The sequence below is a fragment of the Malaclemys terrapin genome, chromosome 4 (genome assembly GCF_027887155.1).
Source record: "Malaclemys terrapin pileata isolate rMalTer1 chromosome 4, rMalTer1.hap1, whole genome shotgun sequence".
Classification (NCBI taxonomy): Eukaryota; Metazoa; Chordata; order Testudines; family Emydidae; genus Malaclemys; species Malaclemys terrapin.
In genome coordinates, this window is record NC_071508.1 from 44,741,018 (window position 1) to 44,758,560 (window position 17,543).

General features: G+C 39.7%; 1 protein-coding gene across 5 annotated transcripts in view; it reads right to left on the reverse strand.

Moving 5' to 3' along the window:
* The window catches only part of MOB2 (MOB kinase activator 2), a 164,284-nt gene that overhangs the window by 45,299 nt on the left and 101,442 nt on the right, over positions 1-17,543 (reverse strand). Inside the window, exon 1 of one of the 5 annotated variants that reach the window (XM_054027784.1) lies at positions 3,811-4,010. The exons of the other annotated variants lie outside the window; for them this stretch is intronic. Within the exon in view, the coding sequence (XP_053883759.1) occupies positions 3,811-3,920 (110 nt within the window). The 5' untranslated portion in view covers positions 3,921-4,010. Of the gene's footprint in view, positions 1-3,810; positions 4,011-17,543 lie in introns of those variants that run through there. 5 annotated transcript variants of the gene reach the window in all.

Genomic DNA, 17,543 nt, shown 5'->3' on the forward strand with positions numbered 1-17,543 from the left:
TCCCCTTTTTCTTTCCTATAAAGAATTATGGTTCATATTTTCTTAAGTTATCAATTGTTTATTCTTTTTCCTCTATTCAACCATTGGACATCCCATTCTCTCTTTCCCTACTTTGTTATCTAACACCTTCCCTATATATTCTCCCTCTTTTCCCTCTGTCCCAAAAATCTCTCTTTATTGTACTATTTTAAGATATACACATTAATCTTTCCCCGCTAGTCTCTCCCCTATGGTTTGGAGACATTACTTGACAACAAGGAGGAATTAACCCTACATTACCACCTAACAGAAGACAAAAACAAAGGTGGAGGGAGTTGCAGTGCAGAGAAAAAGTTTAAGTATAAAACATTACATTTAAGTAAAACAACATATTTGTTGTAATTAATGTGTAATGCATCTGCACTAGAAAAAACTGTCATTTGTAATTCTCAGCCTGTGCAGCTCCATAAGCAGTAGCACTGGTGAAGTCTGTTTAGACAGTGGCATTTTTACCACTGTTTTTTGTCACTGCTGAGCCACGTCCACATCAAAACTTCCAACAGTGGAGCTGAATCAGTGTGGAATTTAGGATACTAATTTTGCCTGTGTAGACAAAATCTTAGAGGTCAGCAAACTGTTTACATACTCAGCACTGGCACACACAAAAATCCACCAAGCCTTTCTTCACCCAGCTAATAGCAGTCCCTTTGATATTCTCCACAAGTAGTTTCAAGGCCTGATCTACACAGGAAAAGTTACTGGTGACTGACAATGGTTGTCATTCAGAAGTTCACACCACTTCAACTTCAGTGTAGACCCCCACAAACAGAGTTTGGCATGGTTTAAGAAAGCCACATTTATAACTGTGCTGAATACATTTTGTCTTAGACTAGACTATAACAGGGTTCAAAAATGAACTAGATAAGTTCATGGAGGACAGGTCCATCAATGGCTATTGGCCAGGATGGACAGGGATGGTGTCCCTAGCCTTTGTTTGCCAGAAGCTGGGAATGGGTGCCGGGATGCATAACTTGATGATTATCTGTTCTGTTCATTCCCTCTGGGGCATCTGGCACTGGCCACTGTCAGAAGACAGGATACTGGGCTAGACGGACCTTTGGTCTGACCCAGTAGGGCCGTTCTTATGTCCTACACTTGCAGTCAGACAAGTGCCAAACGAATGACACCAATCATCGTCAAGAAGAAATTTTTCCTATAACCAGGCCTATGTCCCTCCCACTTTCATCAACAGCATCACTGGCCTCACATGTTGCTATGAAGTGCTAGCAGACTATTTTTGCAACAAACTTGCACACCTCACTCCTTAGACACGAGGTAGTCTATTTTTTGTCAAGGTCCAAATTTCTTGGTCAAGTTATAGTCAAGGTCCAAACTCCAGAGCAAATTTTTATACCACAACAACAGTAATGATCATAATAAGTAAATAAAAAAATCCCACAGTCCATTCAAAAGCATCTGGCAGTCCAGATTTGGCCCGTGGTCCACCTATTAACTTCCCCTGTCTTAGGCCAATCTCAGACCTATGTTCTTACTATCACCCATCATCCTAGTATTTGAGCTCTTTATAGGGTGGTGAATCTATCGTCAACACTCTTATGAGGTAAGGAAGTATTATTCCATTTCACAGACTGTGGCAGAGCGAGATTAAGTGACTCATACAAGGTCACAGGAGGAGTTTGCAGCAGATCCAGGGAACAAACCCAGATCTGAGTCCCAGGCCAGAGTCCAAACAGGCTGAGCTGGGCTGCTGTCTGGCAGGGACAGTGAGGTGACTTCACATTTTTTTTTTCTTTTGGATGCAGAAGTTGGTGGCCCAGGACAAACAGGCAAATGCAAAAAAAGGACAGCGACACACAAGAACCATCAGGTCCTGGGAAGTATTCAAATGTAGGAGAAGAAAAAGTACTTATGCATTATGACACAAAATATAGTAATTTATCCACAAACACCTGTCCAATAGTAGCCGAGGCAAAATAAAATCATCTCATTTCTTCAACATCCAGGCCTAAAACATTACACCTACTATGGTAGCTTTTCCCTTCTTTCATGCTAGAGTTATGGTATATGCTTTAGAAAATGAGACATGCAGTAGCACAAGTAACTTCAAAAGAAATTACAGTGTGGTTACCAAAAATAAATTATACAGAAATGTAATATACACACTCTCAAAATAGGAAAAAAATATCAGTAAGACTTAAAGTTCATTGTGACTTGTCAAAATTATTCAGCTCTCAAACATACAGATGTATACGTTTCACTTGTAAGTCATGGGAAGTTACCTATATTTAAGACCAGCTATTACAGACCCTGAACAAAGGCTTTGGCAATATTTTCCTTCAGAGGCACCAATGTATCTACATCTGGGAGTGCTGCCAATAGAACAGCTACTAAAACTTCAAAAAGGTTCACAACATGAATAGCCAGCTACTGGCCAAAGTGTTTTAAGATAGGACTTACTGCATACCACCACACTGAATTACAGAACCTAAAAAAAACCTTGCAAACAAAGAATGGAACCTGAAACAGTTCTGAAACACTAAACTAGTTGAAGAGCTGGGAAAGGAACTTACCATTCCTCAAAACTCTACCCCTTAGAAAGTATCAATGAGAGACAAAAGCATGAAAAGGGGAATGACAGAGCAAGCAAAAGGAAAAGGGGAAGACAGCTATTATTTAAAATTAACAATTAAAAAAAAGCATCCCCTCTAACTTAAGCACAGTCAAGTTCTCTAGCAGAAATGAAAGTCAGATCTTAGTCCAGTTTTTCCTGTCTTTACTTAGTTGTCACAAAGTTCAAGTTTAGTGAACATCTTCACAGTGCAGACTGTGGTGTCAGAGCACCCATAAATCAAAGAAGGAAGACATGGGATAATGTTTCTGTTGACAAACATTTTTAACAATTCGCCATCAATAAGAGGAAACAGCCGCACGCAGAGGCTTGCCAAATAAAGTTATGTGCATGCAACAAAGCCCCTCTTTGGGCTTGTGCACTAATTCTTCACAGTTTAGAAAGATATTTGAGCTCATGTTAACAGAAATAAAAAGCTATATTTTCCCCAACATCAAGCCTGTTTCTTCTAATATTTGTGATGAAATTTTCCTTTCAACCCAGAACAGATCAGAACTCTCCTCGATCAAGGTATTATACTTGCCAAAAGTTTTCCTTTTGGTCTTGATATTTACATATACACGTACAATCAGACTCGTAACAGTATGTTTAGAATACATGAACTAATTTTTTTAAAGCATATTCTTTACCAATGTACAGACAAAAAAGCCACGTGCATTATGTAGATTCTTGGTCAAACTACTTACTCAAGTAACACTACCAATGAAGAAAACAAGTAGCCATTCACCAACCATCCCCTTGAAACTCAGCCCTCTCAGATGCCTTCAAACTCTATTTCACTAGAGTATTACATTTGACAAACAGTTTTAAACACTGGTATAAATTCAAAAAGTTTTTGATACAAATTCCACATTTATATGGCTCCCAATTAAGTTTTAGAGGCAAGTCAACACAGCTTTTGATTCCCCATTCCTTAAAAATGTTGGACAACACCAACGGTTACTTTGCCAGTTGTCTCCCTCACAACATTGTTTAAATCCCCCTCTCACAATGCATCTCTACTTTACAACATTGTCTTTACAGAGTTTCCCCCACTACACACTTATTTGTGCTTTTGAAATCAAATGAAATAAAATAAAGTATGCTCCAAACTAAAAGTTTTCCCCATTTCGCTATGCATGCCAACTCCCTGCCCTGTACCTCTCCCTTAATTTCTAAAGTGACGACAACCTGATTGTTACCTTAGCACTTTACCCACCGCCTGTAGAACCATTTTGCAGCTTAATCCAGTTTTGGGATTCTGGGAGAGTACGGGTCTGTCTCCAGAGAGGTTACAGTGATCCCCAACCATGGTACAAAGAGAAAATGAGGGACGGGAGGGAAAAGCTGAGAGGAATGGCCAGTACAGCCTCACCTCCACTCTTTCAATCTCTCTCCCTGTAAAAACGAGTCCAACCACATTCACAGAGTGTACACAGCTTACTTCACCCAGTCCTCCCTCCCTCTTTTCCTCAGCCAATAAGCAAGCAGCAAGAGAAAGAGGGGAAAAAAACTCAGCTGGAAAAGACAAACAGCTGCTCCTTTTTTTTTTTTTTATAAAGAAAAAACATTCTGAGCTAGAGCCAAGTCTGAGGAGCCAGGGCCAATAAGGGAGCATCTGAATTGGCCTTTTCAAACTGGCGCCAGCCGTGCAGCAAGACAAGAGTAGTAGTGTGAGGGATAAGCAAGCCTCTTTCAGCCAAGCTCTTTGCAGTACTGTGTCGGGAGACATATTTCATTAACTAATCCCTGTAGAGGAAAGGAAGCAGCACTTTTACACCCAACTTCATATTTTATCATTCTTATTCCCAGTGCAAAAGGCTAGAGAGACAAGGGTTCATTCAGGTACACAGCAAACCCCATTTCTAACAATATCAGCTTATGAAGTCCTCCACCATGCTCTGCAAGACACTGCACAATAATTTAATAATAAATTAATACCACAAGCAGAAAAACCCAGGCAGAAGGAGAAATTCTACATAGAGAGAAGAGAATTTTTTCCAAACACAACGTAACAAAACATCATCTACAAAGTAAAAGTTTTAGGTATTTTTAAGTGGAGAAGAAGGGAGCTAAGATGGATGTGAAGGGATTGGGGGCATCCTAAGAGTATCCACAGCAAAGACACAATTACCTAATAACCTAAGGCCTGATAGTGAAATCCCTAAAAGATACGTCCGGATAGAGCCAGGATGAAGTTCAAAATCAGCAGAAGTAACAGTCAATTTGCAAATTTATAGGCAGCAAATAGTAAACAAGACCAAGTGGGCATTATAGGATCATGGTTGTTCAAGACAGTGAGCAAGCATGCTATTGTTTGCAGCTTGTGCAGAGTCTAATGAAGTAACCACGCTGAAAGCCCTGCTAGAAGTGGGAATAATTAATCTTCATTATCAGCAAGTAGTGTGTTGCTCTTTAGGGCTTGTCTACACTGGCACTTTACAGCAGTGCAACTTTCTCGCTCAAGGGTGTGAAAAAACACCCCCTACCCCCCACCGAGCGCTGCAAGTTTCAGCGCTGTAACGTGGAAGTGTAGACAGTGCACCCAGCGCTGGTAGCTACGCCCCTCATGGAGGTGGTTTTTTTAAAGAGCTGGGAGATCTCTCCCCCAGCGCTGTGCTATAACTACACAAGCCACTGATGTGTATCAGAGGACTATGGACATCTAATTCTACCAGTATTCTCCCTGTGGCTCACTCAAAAAGCCCAGGGAGAATACTGTTTTGCATTTATGTAGTACCTTCTATCCACAGGATTTGTAATCCATTAGCTTTAGCCTCAATATCCTTGTTAAGTAGAGGAATATTACAGTAGGAGGTATTTTTATCCTTGTTCTTCCAAGTGATCCAGCTGAAACACAGGATAAGTGACTTCTCCAGTGTCACACAGGAAGTCTGTGGAAGGGCTAGAAAGAAAACGTCTCTCTCCAACTTCTAGTCCTGTGCCTTAACCACAAGATCATCTTCTCTCTTGGAATAGTCTGGTACTGCCCAAACTTTTCCCCCTAAATAATGCAAATTTGTTATATTAAGTCAATCACGCTACTAGAGTGAGGCAGAATACCCACAGAAGGAATACAGAGTCGCAAGGGAAACCCACACACTTTATTCACCAACTAAAATTCACATAGACATTGAGCCCTTTTAAGTCAGTCGTAAAACAATAAGCATTTAAAAATTTTTACAGTGCACTAACAAACAAAATATTAAGAGAAAACTGTATTGTTTCCAGGTAAGTCAAACGAGGATAAATATGAAACGCTATGATAACACTGTTACGATTTTAACAAGAAAGCTGGCCTCTCCATGCCTCATTAGTAAGCTAAAAGATTCACACTATCAGATAGAAGGCCTCAACATCCTCACATAGAGGACTGAATTTAGGAACTTTTGTGATACACCTCGAGAAGGATGTCAAACAAGAAACTGAGACTTGAACAATTTGAAAACCTATGATCTTTTCCCCTTGACATATGTAATCACTGATCCATTTGCAGATGGTTAACCTCTGTACCACACTTCCACTTTCAATGCTCTCTTTTGTGAAACATTCTCCCCTCCCTGAAGCACTCTTCCTTTCCTCTATTTCTCCAACTATCAGTTCTCTATTTGGCAAGCTGCATCCCTTCTTTGGGCTGACTGTACTGTACAGTTGTATGCTTACATAAAATCCAGTAGCATCTTGTAGTTAAAGCTTCTGTGTGTCAGTTCTTATTTTAAATACCCCATGCAACCGAAAGTAAAAGGTTTTTAGAAAGCACAACGCAGCCACTTTGAGCAGTTATGTTTTATTATGTATGGTGTCAAATTTAGTAACTTAAAACATATGTGCAACATGGCCATTAGGTGCCATGGAAAGTTGTAACTTTGGATTTTCAGAATTTTAAAACAAGAGACTTTGATCATAAGTTCAATGAACAGATTTATCTGAAAACAGTCATATCCAAAAAGGAGTACTCAAATGCAGCATGTTTATTTGAAGGTGTAATAATTGAAAATAATTATGTATGTTCATACTGATATTCACTTGAATTACAACAATGATGTACATTAAAGGTCCAATGTCAGACTTCACACTCAAATAATTATATTCTTCCCCTTTAAATTATCCTGAAAACGTAGTCTTCATATACTATCTCAAAATTCTGCACAGTTGTTTAACAGCTGGTTAGTTCCACCTTGGACATATGTGCCTTTCAGTAGAAGGAGAAGTGGTTCCTATATAGCCCTTTCCTACCACACAGGGATAATGAGGCTTTTTTGGGAAGGTGCACTGAAATTAGAGAATAAAAAGTGTCAGATCCCCACAGTGGGTGTGAGAGAGAGGGGTGGGCCAGTTACAGACTCTATGCTTTGTTATGGTAGCAGAATCATAGACATCTGAGCATAGATTGCTCCTAGTACACAAGATAAATTACTAACGTTAATCTCATAAGTGATGACATAGGGTAAGAAAAGGTACCAATCAAAGACAGTAGGAAAGGCAGAGCACCCCCTGACATCTATTCACAAAACACATGCATATACTGCATACTGAGGGCACACTTTCCATACTAACTCCAGCCACTGCCAGACCAAAGAAAGAGCTTTATGGTTGATACCATCTACACTCAGACCTCACCCTGATGGGAATGTTGACCCATCAGGCCAAGGAGTGATATTTAGCAATCTTATGAATAATGCTTTGTGTGTTTATAACCATTTTATAAGCAACTGTTGCTCAATTAGCTATTTATTTGCCTCTTTCGGGATTCCATAAAAGCAGCATAAAGCAGGTACCACAGGGAGGTACAATAGTATCAAGAGGCTTGGAAAAGAACAAGTCAAAAACACTCAGACAAGCGAATAACGTAAGAAACAAAAATAGCGGCCATTAAAGTGCAACTCAGCATTTATATGAGAAATGAGGGCTTGTAATGTCAGATTGTAAAGTTCTGTTTTAAATTAAATTGCAGTCTATTGTGTGTCCCTGCCTGCCATGTAATATTTCAATTCAGATAGCTAATTGCCCCTTTTGTTTTACTTTAATGTGCTTGTGCTATTACCTTGCCAAGTAACCTTTCTAATTACCTCAGAACGTGTCCCCAGTGCTCTGGGACCACTCAAGAATTAGCAGCAGGAACGTTTACATCATTTAGTTTACCTCCAAGTCTCATTTGCATTGGAAAGTAATTTCAGTCTTCATTCTGCTATCATCCCAACAACAGCAGGAGGGGAAAAGCACTTGGTGTTTTGTCCAAATCCAAAGTCTCATAACTCCTGATAGAAACTGAGGGCTTGTCCACACAGAGCTGCAGTGCGCTCTATGGGGTTTGAGTTGCAAAGTGCTTCAGCATGCTGTCCATTAACTGGTCTGTGTAGACCATGCTGGCACGATCAAACAGTTCCCTAGTGTACTTTAACATAATACTATCTTAAAACGCACTCCAGAACTTTTTGTTGGTGCTAGCAGGGTCAACTTGGGCCAGTTAGTGTGCAGCAAGCACATGGGGGTACTTTAAAAATCACACACCCATAGAACACATTGTCTCTCCGTGTAGAGGAGCTAGGGTTGCCACCTAGCCAGTTTTTGACTGGCCTGGCCAGTTTTTCGACTGTCTTGCCTGTTACCCATCAGAGATGTGGCATGTCGCTGTTTGTTTTGCTGCCCATGCAGCAGTCTTGGCTCCTGGGAGTGTCACAGCCTGGACAGTGCCCAGGCCCTGCGGTGCATGCATGCAGCCTGCGAGGCCCTTGCCTGCTGGCTGCCAGGGCCACCACAACTCCTCTTGGCACCGGGACTGAAGTGGGGGAAACAGACCCATCACTCAGGGATAGGACTCACCAGCAGCAGAGGTGGGATGGGGCCCACAGCCAGTGGGCGATTTTTCTGTGCCTCAGAGATGACAACTCTAACATAGGCCTTAAGAGTGAAGTCAACCCAGAGGCACAAAAAGTTTAGTGATGGGGTGGGGATCGTATATGAAGGAAAGATGTCAGAAATGTACTTTCAACTCCAACCCAGAAACGTCAGGAAGGGAACATGCCCTCTTGAGCACAAAGTGTGCTGAGATAAAAGCCCTGTAATTCAATTGATGCAAGAATTTAAGAAAATTCATCAAATTTGATAAATACTTCAAAACATTGACATGGTACCTAAACTGAGCAGTATTTTACTGTATTCTTAATGCTCTGGTGGCAATGATCAAGAGTCAGTATTTGGAGCAGCCACCACTTTCTTTAGCTTCCATTATTGCTATGCTTTGCTCTGCAACAGGCAGAAAGAAGAGATTGGTACATAATATCTTCACTAAATCTGAAACACCAGAAACAAACAGCTATTCTGTTGGGGGCAAGAGCAGCAAGTTGGAGTGCGGAAGTCAGAAGAAGCCTAATGTGAACCTGCAAAAGTCTTTAAGACATTGTTCAAATGCCAACAGGAATTCTTAAAGCGTTTGAATTGTGGGCAAGACCCACAAAAAGCAGGACAGTCATTGAGAGTTCAGCTCAATAAAGTTAGACCGTACCAAAAACAGGAAAGTGAACGTTACTGCATGTACTAAGCAACATGAGTAGTTTGATCAGAAAACTTCTAGCGAGTATGTAGGCCTGCACCCATACCACCTTGTGCTGAGATCACTTCAGAGCTCTAGCTAAATGGAGTTAAGTCAGATCTGTATTTGGATGCTACACTTCTAAAAGACATGGAGGTGTTTGAGTAAAGATAATGGTTCAGCAGATGGCACTCTTGCCTGTATCAATATTGAAAAAAAGCCTAAGAGTTGTTAAGGACTGCTATGCTATTGGAGGGCCAGTCTTCTGAATTAGGGTATGTCCTTCAGTGCAGAGTTAATGCAAGTTATCTACATTCTACAAATTCAAGTGAAAACCTTGCAATGGCCCAATGCCAAATCAGACAGCACAGCAGTGCCTGGTTGGAAGGCACAATTCACTTTAGACAAGATAAAAAAACCCTTAATTTCTCTACATTCTCTCCCCTTCAAGAAAAGATATCCACATTCTTTCTCCCTCAACAAGAAAAAAAAATATATACGAACAAGGTTCAGTTTCTACTAAAAGGTACAGGTACACTGATGATCTGGTTCATGTATCTTTCTGAAAGCACCAGCACATGGCTGCAACATACATACTAAGGGTACGTCCAGACTACCCGCCAGATCTGCGGGTAGCGATCGATCTTTTGGGGATCGATATATCGCGTCTCGTCTAGACGCAATATATCGATCCCCGAACGCGCGCCCGTCGACTCCGGAACTCCACCAGGGTGAGCGGCGGTAGCGGAGTCGACAGGGGAGCCGTGGCCATCGATCCCACGCCGTGAGGACGGAAGGTAAGTCGAAAGAAGATACATCGACTTCAGCTACACTATTCCCGTAGCTAAAGTTGCTTATCTTACATCGACCCCCCCTACCTCCCCCCACCATAGACCAGGCCTAAGAGAAGTGAAGTCAGAGGAAGCCATCTTATTGAAAAAACTTATCTGCCTCAGTGCAGCATGGGTGAGTTGCTCCTGGCAGACAGTAAGAAATGGTGTGCTCAATTTATGTCATTCCTAACCTTTTTTTTTTTTTCTGGAGATCATAACAGATGGGAGTTTCATCTCAGACTGGACTATTCCTTTTACTGTATTTTCTTGCCCTAATTCTGAAGCTTAAATGGGCTGCTCTCCAAGGAAGGATTAGTGCAATAATGTATTTTAATATTAAAGAGCTAAAGTGAAAGACTCTTGTTGTTCTCCTTCCATCCCACAAACACACAAGACCATAGCTTCATATAAAAAGGCTGCGCTTCTAAAACTTGGCTAAGAAATTCTCCCCAGGGTCATTTAACATTCTGAACTACTTTCTACACATATACATAACCTCCCTGTAAGGTGTACAACACAACTACTGTTTTCAGTTTTACGTCAATATGGCATAGCAAACAAAGCCAAACTGCAAGCTGTCATGGAATTCTAGGCTGAGGGCTACAAGGTGTAATCAGCACAGAGAGGGAGGGTCCCAGAGTCAGCAGTTCTCATTGGACAAGACTATCCAGGCTTTGGGTGGGAAAGGAGTGGAAGGAAATAAGTGGAGACTGCTTGGAGTTTCCCCAGACACAGAGCACCATTCAAGAAGCACAAGTTTCTCCCCCTACTTGGCGTTATAATTCCAGCTCCATTTCAGTCTGCTCCAGGCAGCATTACTGGAGATGCTTTTATTTGATAATGTCACACTTAGATGAGGGCATAGGGAAAACAAGGGTTCGTAAAAGTAACCGTGAGATATGCTTGAGGAGAATTCTCTCCAGGCATGCTATATTAAATACATGTGGAAACACAGTTTACATTATGTGAGATTAAACAGAAGTGCAACTCACAGCACCTACCAAAAAAATTTCTCAACTACAGTTGTTAAAAGCAAGGCCACAAAAAACTTTGAAGGCACAAAATGAACTTGGTTCACCCCAAGCCCAGGACTGTTAGCATCCCTCACAATTAGGCTCATTACAGGATTAGCTTCACCTAGAACATGCGTGCTGCACCTTCACCTATTTTCAAAACACCTAGCAGTGACAGCTTAATCCAGTGCTGAGATAGGTGCACATCAGCTCCTACAATGTAAAATAAACCATAAACAGTCTAGTTAAGACCAAATATTGTAGGAGCTTCTGAGACCAAAAAGTTTCCAGATGCAGCTGGGTCTTGAGATGTTTTACTGTTGTTTGTATTGCAGAAGATCAGTTTAGGGAAGAAAAGACCACTTTACAACCCCAAGATAAAACCTGTTTGGACAGTGGCATGAGAGAGAGGCAGACACATAGCAGAAAGAATTTAACAAGTACCTCATCCCAGTGACCTACTTACTGCTAAATGCAAGTCAGAAATGATTGGTTAGAAATACAACCCCAAGTAGTAATGCTGAAGATTGTTACTTTGAGGGTTCACCCTCAAGTCTGACATATTGCTGAAATCTTTTCGATTGATTATGAAGTACTTTTGGCAACTTACAAATATATTTTTAAATGATAGGGTAGGAAGGGGCAGTTAAATTTTAAAAATAGAAAAATATTTTAAATGTATATTTAAAAGAAAATGCAAAAACTCCATCTCTGTACACTTTGTTAGAGTTGAGTTGTACATCCAAAGTAGTAATGACATGGCTCCCATAGCAATTGCAACTTTGCTCCTAAGTATGTTGCATTTTCTGCACTTGTAAACTTTAATGCGCACACCCCCACCCCCATTTTCCATCTTCACACATCTCTGAATCTTAATTACAAAAATCAATTTAGTTTTCACTTTGACGTTAAAGAGGACAGTGTTGGTACACTTGACTAAACACAATTATCCATTTAATTCACATCTTAAATGCTTGGAGACTATACGACTCATTGTACCACACTTTCCAGAGAACACAAAATTTGAACTGAATGTGCAATCTAATACTCACATGTTCAAACATGGTACAGTGGATCTGGATTAAAGAATGACTGGCCAGTATCCAGAGTACTGGAATTTAAGACTGGTTTATGCTGTACTCAGTATTTCATTCTCCAGACATTGATAGAGCAAATGTATCTGGACCACAGCAGTCTGGTATATTAAGGAATTAGAAGAAAACAGAATCCTATGCATACAGTCTTCACATTTTTTAAACTTACATAATATGTAGATAAAAATGTCTTCAAAAAGACAGACAATGACACTAATTTATTGAACTAAATTCATGCAAAAGTTTAATTTAGGATTTTTTATTATCAAAGAGCATCTGAAAGATTAAGTGATAGAAACTACTATTTAGTTCTTTACACTAGAACAATTTAAAAAACTTATATAAGTGGATTTTTCTCAAACTGTCAAGTTTTCTCCCTGGTCTCAGAGTTAGTGTAAGTAATTCTAGGGGTAACTTCCCGAAAAAACACTAAACACTTCAAAAGAACTTATGATGCAAGTGCCTCCTATGCTTCTGTTAAAAATCATGCCAGTGACACAGATGTTATTATAGTGACACATGCACTGTTATACCCTGTTTTTTAAGAGCTTGTCACTTTGATCTAGACAATGAAAAACGAAAAAAAACCAACAGATGGGCTATAACTTTAGAGATTGACCGAAGACTAAAATAAAGAAAGCTTTTAAGAATTTGAGTCTGATCAGGCCATGAGACAGCAAAAAAAAATGTGGCACATAAAGCATATGGGATCAGTCCTGATTAAGAATCATATTAATTGAGATAAAAAGGGGAAATACGTAAACAAAGTCAGGTGCAGGTGTGGATGGGAGTTTCCCTCTTTAAAGAGCTCTGGTTATTGGGTTTGGTGACATTGCTTGGTTCGCTACCATTGTCTTGTCCAAACTTTTAATTCAGATTACAATCTCCAATTCACACACATGTACTTGTCTAGATTTACGTTTTTTCCTTGTTAGGTGTTAGGGCTCTGAAATGGACCTTCACTGGCTAGAGAAAAGGAATAAAAAGCAGTGGGTAACAGAAGAAATTCACTGTTTGTGAAGTTCTCTATTCACCACTTTCAGCGTTTCTAGCTTTGTACTGTTGCAGCCAGTACTGTTACGTAGTAAGAAAATTCACTTGCCCTAATCGAAATTGGCTGCTCTACTAGAGAGAAAGTCTTGAGGTTAATGTATTGAACTGGGACTTAGATTGGAGTTAAACTCTTGGCTTTACCAAAGACTTCATGTATGAATTTCAAATAACCTAGTCTTTGGGCCTCAGTTCCCCCATCTGCAAAATACTACTACTTCCTTCTTTCATCTGTCTTGTCTATTTAAGCTGCAAACTATCGGCTCCAGGGACTGTTTTAGTATCTGTATGTACAGAGTCTAGCACAACAGAATGCCAATGTCCTACCACAATATAACTGCTACATTGTTACCAATGCAGGTAGCAGACCTTGATTATAACCAGCATGAAACAATGTCAACATCATCTAGGCTTTTGAACAGCCAATCTGAACAGGGGACAGACTGTGTGAAAGAAAGGGGCTGACAAAAAGGTTCAGATTCCTCAAAACAAGACAGACCAATTATTATTTACTATTTCTATTATTTCAGTGCCTAGCAGCCCCCATCATGGACCAACGCTCCATTGTGCTATGCACTGTACAAACACAGATTAATGAGGCAGTGATGCCCAACAGGATTCTAGAAGAATAGAAGGCTGTAATAGAATCTTATTTTTTAAATGACTGATGAAAAACGCCATGCTACTAGGAGAAAAAACTCTGCAGAAAAGGTTAATGGTGCCAGGATATATAAGCAGGTGACAGGGGAAAAGAGAGGTAATATGTTCCAATGGATAGAGAGTCAGGACTCCTATGTTCCAAGTCCAACTCTACCACTAAATGCAACTGACTTCCTGTCAGAATTTAGCATCCATTTGTGCCTCCTTTTCTGCCCACATCTGTAAAGTAGGGATTTACCTACCTATTGTAATAGGAAGGTTGTTAAAGGTGTATAAAGTAATTTGTGATCAGATGAAATGCACAATGTGTGAGAATTATTAGCATTAGTATCAGGGCTAGTTTGCTAAAGTATTTTTTGGAGGTTTGTCTTTTAGTGCAGAAGAGACATAATGCCAACAATATTTGGGCTGCAATATATGTAACTTGTCTCCTATCTACTTACTGCACCTTACAAAGGCAGGTTACGTGTATGAGGCAACTAGCCCCAATCCATAATAAGCAAATCCTGGTCTCCTTGACATTTTGGTCTAAAAATTATGCAAAACTCTGGAAAATACACTCCCTTCTGGAGTACAAATAGCAACCTTCCCCTTACAGTGACGGTATATTCTGATGAGAACTGCATCATGACCAGGACACTTGCTATGAAAACAAATATTTATAATTATTCTTAGTGTGATAATAATTTAGAATCATTCTTATAATTTTTTCCCAAATTATAGAAATACATACATGCACATACACACTTAGTCCAAAACTATATTTTTTCCCCACTTGACACTCTTGGTTAAGAAACAGTTATTTGTAACTTCACTGCTTTTTAAAAAGTAGCATCATGCACTCTTCACTTTTTCGCCACACAGGCTCCCATGTCTCTTTAAAATTTCTCAACAGGGTTGACTTTTTGAAATCTTGCATAAAAATTAGTGTTCTGTCTTTTTCTGAGTCCTGCTTAAAGTCTCATTTCTAAAAAAAAAAAAAAAAAAAAAAAAGGCAGTCTGAAGTATATGTTTAGCAGGGGAGAGAGAAGAAAAGGGGCTTCCACTAGCATTCTTTCACAAAATAGGCACTTGCATGTTTGAGGGGTACGGTGTACTTTTGATGTGTGTACACACTATGAGCATTAAAAGCAGTTGCCACCAATAGAATGTAGTAAAGTGCTGAGAGTGACATTCAAACTTCACAAGCATTTCTGTTAGTTCTCCAATAGCCTGAAATACCCCGGATCCTTCAGAATAGGCATAGCCCAGTATTATCTTATTTACATACTTATCCTAGTCAATGCTTGAATCAACTGAAGTACCCATACTTGATTACATAAACCAGCACATTTTACTTTGAGTACAAGGCCAACTAGTCTGTGGGAGCCAATGACTTCAGTTGTGGTGGGCTCCTATTCAAGACAACAGCAACCATGATTGATCAGAAGATTGGAGCAACCTTTAATCTCATGGTAATGCCTGGACACAGAAGTACATCAACTCGTCACCCATCCACCCCAGGTGGAAAAATATAACCGACTTTATGTTGTTAAACAATGTACAAAAACATGGTGCAAGGTTAAAAACAGTTTTCCACTTAAGTGTTTTTAGAAATTCAGAAAATCAATATATTCTATAAAAACCCTTTTCTGGGGCAGAGAGAAGGAGATTACAGTTCCTTATTAACAGGAACAGAAGGATAAAAACACATTAAAATCAGTCAGTTCTAGCTCTAATCCCTAGTGTAAAAAAAACTTTGCGTTAACCAAAATAAATTTATCACTGTGTAACACCAACTCCCAGAGTAAGGGGAAGTCAACTGGAATAGCTATTCCAGAATACAGCCCTGTGTGGACACACTTCTGGAATAAGTGGAATCCAAAATGGATTAAAAGCTAAACCAGAAAAAGGCACTCATTCAGGTGTCCTCAGGAAGAGTTATTCTGGAGTAACTATTGTGCTTTAAACCCACACTCTGCTTTAATCTAAAATAGTGCTTGTTTCACTTTAAAGTTAAGACTAGATGCTCACAGAATAATCTGTAAAGTAATAGCTATAATCAGAAATCCTCACAGTGTACTGGAGGAGAGGGGAGGTGCTGTGAATCAAAAAGATAAATAGCTCCTTGGTTTATTTGTAAATCTTCCTGTCAGTGGGTTTCAACCGTAAAATTGCCTCTTATACTGTTTCCCTTAAGTATTTTACAGAATTTCTCTGAATACTAATGTTACTTGTCTCTCTATTAAGAAAAAAAAATCTTTGCATCTCTAATCAAATCAGTAACAATGGCCAAGACTCCATCAAGACAAGTTTTGCTATACCTGATCAAATATTCTTGAGAAGAAAAATTAACTCTGGTAATCCATTTGCTAACATGGACACTACAGTATAATCACTCAGAACACCTACACCCATGGAGATCACAACACAAAATCAGATGTTTTGTTTTAGGCCTTGTCTTCACCACAAAGTTAAGTCGAGTTATTACTCAAGTGTTACTCTAACTCTAGTCCCAGCAACACACAAACTGAACTACAGTGGTGGTTTAAACTCAAATTGGCTGGCCCAAGGTGGAGTATGCACTAAAGCCTGAGAGAGCAAAACTCATCAGCTCTTAACATGACCAGTCTGTAGTATGGACAAAGGCTAGTGTCACTCTACACCAATGTCTTCCCGCAATTCCACCTGGGTGCCCAGAAAAGACAAACCAGTTCTCCCATAATTCACTGAGAATTAATTCAGAGCAGCTCAGTTTACCACAGCATTAAGAACCCTAGAAGTCTCAGCGCCACATACAAGTATAACACCAGCATGTTACATCACAGGGGCTACTCTCACTCAAGTTATGCTAACTTGAAGAGTACTTTGAGTGTAGATAAGTTAATTCTCCAGTGAAGATATACCCTTAGTCACACACGTTCAAATGCTTCATCCCTACTTTGTTCTAATCTTTTGGTGAAGGAGATTTGGGGGGAAAGAGACAATGAACATGTTGCTCCTAACAGGATTACTAAAACTAGCTGGCCAGGTATAATGTGGATATTATCCATTCTGCACAATCCAACTATTCCAGTACTTAGCTTTTCCTGGGCAGAAAGGTTGCAATAGTGCAGAATTACCAGACTGCATGGTGAGGCAAATAAGCTTACACTTGAAACAAAATAGATACTAAATTCATCCTAATTGTGAGTACGGGATCTGAACCCTGGACTGAAAAGCTAAATGCATTCAACCACAAAAATAATGGGAATGAAAGCCTCACCAACACAACACAAACACACCCCATATTCTCCAAAAACTGCTGAACCCTGACTGGAGGATGAAAAACAAATAAAGGTTTAGTGGATTGTTAATAGATAAATCAAAGCTTGTTTATGTAATCCTCCACCTTCAAGGAATTGTATTATACTAATACCCGAATGTAAACTGAGGTTAACACTTCTTTGGTGCTTCATTTATTGGCTCATCTCCATTAAAGTCAATCAACATGACCCGAAAGCCAAATGTTTCTTCCTCATGTGACAGGAAAAACAAAAACAACTGTTTAACCCCTTCTGTACAGGCGATATCAGCTTTGATATCACAACTCCTATTTTGGCAGATTGTACTTTCAAAAAAGCAGTATGGGCAACAGACGAGCAGCTTAGCACATGTTCTGCTTTTGTAGCCTTATACAGTCTTGCATTTCAGATAAATGAATCAACTTCTGCTTTTCTGCAGGTACAGAGAATGTTTTCTTCATTTAATTTTATTCAACTAGTTCAGTTCAAT